Source organism: Lepeophtheirus salmonis, chromosome 5, assembly GCF_016086655.4.
Source record: "Lepeophtheirus salmonis chromosome 5, UVic_Lsal_1.4, whole genome shotgun sequence".
NCBI classification, from domain to species: Eukaryota; Metazoa; Arthropoda; class Copepoda; order Siphonostomatoida; family Caligidae; genus Lepeophtheirus; species Lepeophtheirus salmonis.
In genome coordinates, this window is record NC_052135.2 from 35566154 (window position 1) to 35576416 (window position 10263).

Genomic DNA, 10263 nt, shown 5'->3' on the forward strand with positions numbered 1-10263 from the left:
AAAATATTTCTAATTATAATATTTAAACATTTCACAAACTGACTTTGAGTTGCCTTTTTTTTAATCCATAAAAATCTCGCTTCTCATAATTTATTCATACTACTCCAAGTTTTGGGTCCCCACTCTGTGTATGAAAATTGGCAAGATTAAGCTTTTAATAAGTTTTTTAAAGATTTTAATAAAATATTTAGATATATGGACCAATTTTATAAATTTTTGTTCTATTACTATTTTAATGAGAAATATTTTTTTTTTTGCCTCACACTTTATACAGGCAACAGTTATTAACTAAGAGCAATGCTATTGAAGTGGACAATCATATGCAACATTAGTTTCTGCGAGGCCATACATGTACATTTTTAAATATTTAACAGACTCATAATTTCATTAAGATTTCCTATAATATATGTATGTAAGTATTTAAAGTGTGACATTTGAAAATGTGTACATATGTATTTATGCATTAAAGCGTTCACAATGTGATTTAAAATAAATAAATGGAAAAAAATCAAACAAAGCAGTTATATAAGATCCGCATTAATTCAATCCATGTCTAAGCCTCTTAGTTTAAGCAATCATGAGACACTAAATGCAATGAATCAAATACTAAAGACCTCAGATGCATTTATCCGGAATTAAAGCTTATATATTTATATAAAAGACTTGGCTTCTCTTGTCCTCCTCCTAAATAATATATATGTACATGTAATTTTTCATTGTTACTAGGAGTCGGCTTATTGACAATATATTTCCAATGCTATTAGGTTAGTTTGCACACAGATATATAATTCTATCAAAGCATCTTGCCAAAAAAGAAAAAGAAATTTTTCATGTAAGTGATTTTTTTCAAATATGCATTAATCAAAGGACTATCTAATAATTTATATATATATATATTATATAGCCATAACATTTATTAAATGACTTTGATAATATTAATATTATTTTCTATTAGAATCATCACGAGTTAAGCACGTCGTTTACTTTATTGCATCTTGTAATCTTTCCTTCAAATAGAAACAAGAACAAAAGAACCCAAATCCGTTGGTAATACACAAGTAGTAGTGTTGAGACTCCATTACAGACCCTTTTTTATTATTATTATTCTGTTTTCATTAATTTTTTATATACTGATCCGACCCAATATATATGGAAACGGATCAAGACCGATTTTGTTGACAATACAAAAATTTAGTACAATACTGGTCCAGACCGAAGTTGAACCGAATTTGTTAAAATTATAATAATTAGAATGCCCTCTCAAACCTTCTCAACTAGCGAACTATTCTTTGGAATTGTTCACAGATGAACAAAAGCGAGTTCAAAATTAATCAATCAACGTGCAAAAACACTGATAAACGAAAAAGAAGCAGAAAAGAAAATGCCAGCATATACTTAAAATAAAGTGAAATTTTTTTAAGACAGTGAGGTAACGCGGTCTATAAAAATACATAGTTATTTGTATATTATATTTTGATTCACGTAATAATACAAAGACAGACCTTATTGTTTGAATTATTATTATCGGAAGAGTTGACAATTTATGTGTTATATTAAATTATACGTTGAAGATATACGATACAAAAGGACATAAAGCTTATCATATCGTCATAGCAATCACATGACTTTTTTTGTTTTGTCAATTTTATTTCAGAGTTTTCAACTACACACAAAAATACAATATTGGATATCCCTAATGTTCATTTGTCAAAATAACTTCACCCCTCACAGTTTTTTCCTTTTCCTACCTAAATATTATATAGTTACTATTTTGTTATTGTTAGGAGAGGGGGATTTGTATGTGTGTACAGACTTTGTCTATGAACGACAGAAGAATGATCCATCATTTTTGATTTATTTCCTTTTTATTAATTTTAGTACCCCTGTCCTCCTCCTCCTTCTTGGAAAAGAGGACGGATTGTGATGGTGGCAACTTCTTGTTAGATCCTGAAGAAGAATATTATTACCTATGATTTTTTTTTAAACAACGTGATTTTAATACATAAATATTTTTTAATTCTATATCACAATCCACATGTAAATTGTATCTTTTGGAAAAATAGACCGCCTGCAAAATAAGAGTTCATAAAACACAGAAATTAAGTGTCAACTTTATTCCCAGTTTATAATGATTCAATATGACGGCCTGTGACGGAAATCATTTGCTCCAGACGTATATGGAACACCTTGACAGCATTGGCGACCATGACGTTACTGACAATGTTAATGGACTTATTTAGGCTTGAGATACTGTTGTGTGACTTCTTACATAAAATGGCTTCAACATACCCTCACGAGTGATAATTTAGAGGATTAAGATCCGGACTATTTGACTGCTAAATGTTTTCTGGTTGATAGTCAATGTATCTTTCGCCATCTTGGCTGTATGACAATGTCCGTAATCCTGTTGAAAGACGAATAGTTTCCCCTAAACCTTATCCTCATCCAGGGAATTTATTTGGATCCCAAAAAATATCATGTCGAAATTGACATTACTTCACTTTTTTGATAACTGGATGAACCTGATAATATAAGCTATCCTTGTTTTGATTGTAATTGCTAATATTGACACGAAATTTGAATTATATGAAAACACAATTTACCTTCAGGGAACGATATATATACTCATTTACCAGGAAATTGTCTTTGAGCGGGATCCCAGTAAAAAAACATTTAAATAACGGGATCCTAGTAAACATCGGTAAATAATCAACACTGTGAAATTTAAATAGAGCCTGTGGGGCTTTTTTTTTTTAAATTCCATAACTCCATCTCTTAATAAAACTGAACTAGTAAGTGATGAACAAGATACACTTCCAGGGGAACTTGAAATTACATATTTTTGAAATACACGAACCTAAAAGTCATCTTGCAAATAACTATAGTCCCTGGGACCGTTTTCACAAAATTTTGAGATATATGTAATGCCACATACTGTTTTAAAACACATATTATTTTCAAAATATGAAACTTTTATGCCGATGTGGAACATTTTACAAATCATTTACCTGACCCATAAATAATGTTTGACCTTTTGTGTTGATTCTTAGCACATATTTCATTTTTCCAAGTATCAAACGTGCATAATATGATTCATTTCTTGATATTAATTAGCTGTTACTTTGTGAATGGAGTATATATAAGAAAAAAGATCTAAAAATGTATTAGATTGTTATAATTATCATTCGAAAAATTCGGTTCTTTGTTGGACATTATTTATTACCATTGTATAAGCCAGATCATCCCCAGAGCATTAAAATGTAAAAATTTTAACCCAGAGATTTTTTAAATATGTATTTTCCAAGCACTTAAATCAAGTAATTAAAGCTTATATTATAAAATAATTAAATGCGGGGTTTCCAAGGAAAACAAATATTTCCCGGGAATTTCCAGTAGGTATAAAACCCCGAGAAATCCCGGGGCCCTGGGAAAGAAACCCTAATATAAAATGAGAAGTTCCAATATTTTCCCAAAAAAAAGGTTTTAGCAATTTGCATCTCACACTGTATAAGTGGGTTTGGTTAACACTTGATGGTGTTGAAAGTTGAGATTTCGAACTAAGAAGCTTTTTTGACTGTTTTGTTATTATTTAACTCAGTATTGTTTGAGTGCGTGTCAAAAATGGACACCAACAAAGAGAAAATACGCCATATTTTAAAGTTTTTCTTCCAACAAGGAAAATAAAGCAAGCCAAAATTTTAGTTTCGTCAATAGTAATAGTATAATGAGGCTGGAAGTATCGGTTTTCCTAAAAAAAAAATATTATAGTACCATTTTAAATGCATTTGTACCCCGGTACCACTTTAGTACCGGTGTACCGAACAACACTAAGTCATACATATTAAAAGTTGACTTAAAAGAAAGTTTTGAAACTGTTTATGCTACAGCGCAAACGATTTTCCATATGAATAGTCAAAAAATTATGCCTAAATACAAAGCAATAGTCAACAAATAAATACTACACCTTCTTACGTATGAAACATTGATTAATTTTATGTATTTTAGTCACGAATATATGGGTAAAACTCGAATAAAATTTCTTTTTTTACTGCAAATATAAAATAAGCTATTGGAATTTCACAAAATTTCCCTGAGAGACAATGTCCTGCAAAATGAGAGGTTTAATAGCTATACCAGTGATTCCCAACCGAGACAACACAGTCCATTGTTTAGGGCTCCCCGAGTTCATCAAGACAATATGTATTTTCTAAAAAATTATATTATATATTATTGTTTTTTTTAAATAATAACGCAAATATTCGGGCAAAATTTGCTGCCTCCATCAAAAAAAAAAAAAAACTATATCTGCAGTGATGAAAAGGTTAAGAATCACTTATAATACTCATTGTCTTTTCCTCTCATCAACCTTATTTTATTTTTAAATCTTTAAAAAGATGTATGTAGTAGGGGCTCTCTCTCGGGATACCGTTTTCTCCGTATATTGCACCTTGGGTAATTTCCCGGTAAATTCCACATTTAATTATTTCATAATATAAGTAACATTGAATTATAAATAATCCACTGATAATTAGCTTGGTCATCAGCTACTATTTATATTATATATTGTTGCAGATCTGATCGATTTTGAAATTCAATAAAGCTGGACCCATGGGCTCTAACACTATTAGTGATATTGATAAATATGAAGAAAATGAAAATTGATAATATATGAACCTTTTTGTTTTTTTTAGGAATGAAATATTTAAATTTTCCTATTTCTATTACTTACTAACGGGATCCCACTCATAGGCAATTTCTGGAGAAATGAGGCATAGACATAAATTTTAAATCCTACTATTATAAGTGATTTTTTTTATTAGTGTAACAAAGTTGTTTGTTCATGTGTGAATTAAAGTAAGTAAATATCAAGAAATGTTATTACACAAAGTACTTAGATTATGTACTCTTCATTTACCTTTGAATTTTATAAACGTAAAATATATCACTTGAAAGCTTTGATGGATGTGTTTTGCATTTGTGTTGCTGTGATTACATATTTTAAAGTATAAGTTGTTAATCAAGTTAAAGATAGACAGACAGACCAAAATGAATGAACTTAGCCGACAAAAATCTAACTTTATATCTTATTTTTCTCCTCCCCCAATAATTAAATTACATTTTAGATTCATCGATAATTTGACACACCCAAGGAACACAAATTCAATATGTTAAAGTATGTGTAAGGTTGCCTATTTTTTTTTTTTTTTTTTTTTTTAAATGACTAACTTTCTTATGGTTTACTCCAACGGCATCAACAACTCATAAGTAACTGGTGTTATATCCATCCTTATTTAGAACCGCGGTCCAGTCCAGCCCAGTCTTATTCGTCGCTATTTAAATCAGGAAAAATTGATGCCTTTTGATGTCATTGAGGGTGATTTTCCTTTTTTATAATTATGTTATATAATAGAATAAATTATAGAACTATCTAAAAACAATATATGTTGGTATTGTATTGCATTATAATGAAAATTGAATTTTTTTTTGTTGCAGCATTGCTCTTAATAAATATATCATATATCTTATTTGATAAGGCATCGACATATTAAGGAAAAATTCCAATAAGCAATATAATTTATCCTAAAACTGGACTGGAAAGAACAAATAAGGACAGAAACAAAACTATGTAACTACTTGTCAACAGTCGATATATCTGCCATTGCCCCTTATTAATGTAATGAACTGTGATTTGTGTAACGCGAAATAAATTTTGTTAAGCTATGAATATCTCTACTATTAGGTAGTGTTGTCACGATACTAATATTTTTTTAGCAGTTCCGCTACCAAGAAAGGGATCGGTTTTTTGTTAGCTTTTGATACTTTTTAGACTAGAAATATAAACCAAAATTTCTGTAAGAGTATTTGATATGCACTTACAGATGATATATATATATTCTTTTTAAGTAAGCGCTAGCTCAGAAATTTGTTGACTTTGTTTTATAATGGAAATTTTATTATTTCCCTTTTTATAAAGGAAAAATTTGGTTGGAATATTGTAGTGTTAAAAACAATTGAGAGGGTACTCAATCGGTAGGCCATTTTTTTTTACTGTTATAGCAAAAGTAAACTTATAATATTTTAAAAAGATCTTAAACCCAAAACAGCCTCGGGTACTCACATTTTTATGTATCTTAAAAAATATTCGAGGGATTTTTTGGATCTTAAAAAGCTAATAGTATTACTTAAACCTAGTTTTAAAAAATGTATTATCTATATTGATCGTGCACATCGTTACTTTTATTGTGTCACGCAACCTTTCTTACAAAAAAGGGGGGGGAAGCCTAATATCAGTTGGTAGTTTGCCAATTCTTCCTACTTATGGAATTATCATTGTAAAATTAGTTAAATCTGTCAACAGGTTAAAAAGAGCTAATTTTAATTCAACCAATCAACATTCATAACATTCATTGTGAGAAAAGAAGATGAAACATCATCAGCTGACAACAAATATCCTGAGTTTTTTTTTTATGTGCGTGTTAGCGTGGTATCGCTGTGACCGTGGTTATTCCATACGGAAATCCCTCACTAACACAAAAAATTAAAATGTATTGGCTTTAATCAGTATTCTGGATATTTATTGATTGTATTTTACTTAGTTCTTTTTAATCTATGGACAATTATCAACTATTATTGAATAATAATTCCTTAGTTGAAAGAATTGCCCAACTAACAACTAATTTTTGATCATTTTTCAGTTTATTTTTGAATGAGAAGTTGCAAGATATAGTATAGGTAACGACTAACTATGAATAATGTTCTGATAGTAATAACATTGGGTTATTTATAGTTTCAGCATCATTAATAAAAACTTTGGGTAAAATTTTGATAAAATTCCATACATCTATCTAATTTTGGTTTCAAGGATTAACTTCTAAAGGTCCGAACCGACCCAGATCCGTGAAATGTAGATATGTGATATCTTTAACCGTAGCACCACTATATATAGAACGGGTATACCTTAAACACTATTCTTTCAGCAATGAATACTGCAAGAGTTGAATAAAGTATCAGTTACCAACAGTTAATTTCGGTTCTTTTCTTCTTACTCTTTTTGTAGGAAAGGTTGAGAGATGCAATAAAAACTGTCATATACATGACCAATCAGGATTAACGTTGTTCCATAAAAGAAGGGGAAAAATACTGAACAGAATCTTGGATTAGGATTTCATTAACTTTCTGACGCCCGAGTATTTTTCAACTCATAATGACGCAATATATTCTTTATTGGCTAATCCGGATTTTTTTCTACATTTTTTATGGCCATATATTGACAAATGTACTCATTAATATCCTAGTAAGTTTTATTAGTGGGATAACGAGACAAATTGGACTCCAATAATAGTAATGACTACCACAAGTTATGACTGTTTGAACAAGAAACAAAAAAAAAGTACGTTATTATATTAATGTATGTAGCAAAACATCTGCTGTCACTTCTGTATTTTTTTATTCGTGGTACCCTGAAATAATAAAAAGTAAAATTAATCATTATTATTTGCATGGGATGAATAGTATATATATATAGTTAGTTATATATAGAGCCTATGAAAAGTCCATTAAATTTAGTGATGAGTGAGTTTTTTGGGAGGGTTGTGTAGTATATGTTGTATTTATTTTTCTGAATAATAAATGATGTCAATTAAAAGTCATTTCTGCATTCTCATATACTTTGAAAGAGGCGTAAAAGACTTATACAAAAGTAAAAAGTTGTACTCACATGTCGATATAGGTATATGTGTGTATATTAGCATTAATATATGTGCAGATTGGGAAAAGCGGGAGACTCACGAGAGCGACGCTTTTTTTTATATGGAGTACAATATATTATGCTGCTTTCCCTCAAACCTTTACTCTACTTCTTTTATACATACATATAATATGTGAGTAAAAAAAAATTCTTTTCCTTTTTCTGTTCTTCATAATTCGTCAGTCGAAGGTTCACATCCCTCTCGTTAGAATGTACTAGTGTGCTGTTGGATAAAAGGTGTAATACTGAGTTTCTTATATAATAAAAGTCATAATTAAAGGTATTTGAAATACAACTACAGAGTGCGTGTGAATGATTTTAAGCTTGTTGTATCTAACAAATTTGCCCTAGAAAGAGTAAGTGTGTTAGAAAGGACAGAACAAAAATAGACAAATAAATGAATCAGCATCATTCAAATGAACAAAAAATGACACAAAAGGTCATGGAAAGTCATTGCCGGTCAATTTAAACCCTGATCAACATGACATCATCACTTAATACTTTCTTCCTCATTTTCCTTACTCTTGTCTCCTCAAACGGAGCCTCGGAAGATATGCAACGAGATCTAGTCTCCTCTTTTCTATCAAAGCCTTGGCTTCTTAGTAATCTCTCTTATATGGATCTCCCTGCATCTCAAAATCATCTCGTAACCCTCACAGTCTCTATCGATAATTGGACTCCCTATGTAATGTCTGTTGGTCTTGGGTCTAATCAACTAAATACATTTATCCCAGTACGTAATATTGACCCATTAGATCGAACTTTTGCTACACGTACGGCGGGTAATAAACAAACGAATGGCCTTGCTGGATGGCACATCATTGATCCCTCTAAAAACGGGGAGCAAGTAGGACGGGTGACTTTAGCTTGGAGAGCTTCTAAAAAGGTGCTCAAATTTGGAGTTGTCATTGGATCAGACTTTTTAGATAGTGTTGATGGAATTCTTGAGGACGGCGATTTTGTGAATGATCGATTCACATTATCTTCCTTTAAAGGACTCACAAAGGATCCCATTATTGTCAAAAGAGACAATATCCTTGTGGTACTCGAGAGTAAGAAGATCGGGAAACACAATGACTTTTTACTAAAAGTGACCATTCTTCTTCCAAATGTGGATGTTTGGTGGTGGAAGAAATACTACGGCGAGAAAAAAGAGTCTTTCTCCACAACTACGACCGTTTCGCCCATGATCAAGGAATTTAAAATTCCCAATAAATCCCCTTACAGGGAAGAGGAACGAAGAAAAAGAAGAAAAGAAGATGATTCATCCATTGCTCCAATTTTTGAGAGAAAAGATCTTCTACCTCCAATATCACTAATCAAAAGTCTTAACGTATCAGATGCTAGAGAGGCACTTCTCAGTGAAACCAGAGCTTATTGGATAGCATTAGGTAAGCTAGTTTTTTAGTGTCCTTTACGTAAATCTAATCCCATTCATGTTGTAAATAGGTCTTCAAATGGAGAACTGGTCTAGAAGGAAGCTGGTAGAAATGAGTCGACAATTTGAATCTGGTAAAGTGTTTCGTAATATCCCCAAAGTTTTACCTGGCGATAGGGAATTGGCAATCATTACTCATGAAGAAGGGTCACTGTCTGGTACTCTGGGTCTCATTCGTTACAAAATTGAGCCTTTTGATTCCATTCTATCCATCATGTGGAGTGTTCCATACAATAGGTAAGAAATGTTTTAAAATAAGTATAAAAATCCATAGTAAAGGGTTATCCTACGACATTACAGACAATTATGGAAATCCTGGGCAGCAATTGGTCTTTCAAGCACTGCAAATGTACCTAGCATTGAGGAAATGTACTCAGGAACAGATCCAAAGCGTTTTATTCGTGAGAAAGCAGGAAGAAGATTTGAATTTTCAGATGGAAAACGTTTTCTTGTTTCAGCAGAAATGGACGGAGGACTCACCTATAAACCCATTTTAAAAGTATGTTTTGTGCCCTACGAGCGTCGTGAATTAGCAAACAAAGTTAAAAAACAATTAGGGATACCATTGCATAAAACAGAGGATCTATCAGATCCACCTCCACAAATCCGTTTGGTCCAATCCTCTAGCAACTCTATATCACCACTAGTGCTTAGATGGCGAGCCATCAGCTCCATAACTTTGATGTCGTATTTCATTTCCAGTCAGAACTTTTTCCTATATTCATAGTTTTGTTTAAATTTTGCATTTTATTTGTTTTTTACATACACATTACCTGTGTCTTTATTGTTCTGTTTTTTTGAAACTCATTCAAGATTGTACAAGTTCCTTATTACATATTAAAAACCTATATTACGTAAATAGACATTGAAGTATAGAATTAATGTGAAATCAAGGAAGTCACTGAAGGGAAAAAAGGACGAAGATATGCAAGGAACGATAATAAATTTTTAGTAGTTGAAGAAAGAAAGAAAATATTCAAAATCAGCCAAGGGGTATATTCTTAGCAAAAGTGTATTTACATTTGTGAGGAATAAACAACATAAATTAAGTTATAATTGAGGGTACTAAAGAGCACTT

General features: G+C 31.2%; 1 protein-coding gene across 1 annotated transcript; it reads left to right on the forward strand.

Moving 5' to 3' along the window:
- Positions 1-7512: 7512 nt before the first annotated feature.
- On the forward strand, positions 7513-10044 carry LOC121118293 (uncharacterized). Its single transcript, XM_040712861.2, has 3 exons — positions 7513-9138; positions 9197-9422; positions 9486-10044. The coding sequence occupies exons 1-3, from the start codon at positions 8229-8231 to the stop codon at positions 9910-9912; spliced, it is 1563 nt and encodes a 520-aa protein (XP_040568795.1). The 5' UTR covers positions 7513-8228; the 3' UTR covers positions 9913-10044.
- Positions 10045-10263: the final 219 nt, after the last annotated feature.

Bases quoted from the DNA above. Each gene is read 5' to 3' on its own strand.
- LOC121118293 (XM_040712861.2), top strand. From the start codon at position 8,229: ATGACATCATCACTTAATACTTTCTTCCTCATTTTCCTTACTCTTGTC. The intron at 9,139-9,196 runs GTAAGCTAGTTT...TGTTGTAAATAG, and splicing joins AGCTTATTGGATAGCATTAG to GTCTTCAAATGGAGAACTGG. The intron at 9,423-9,485 runs GTAAGAAATGTT...ACGACATTACAG, and splicing joins TGGAGTGTTCCATACAATAG to ACAATTATGGAAATCCTGGG.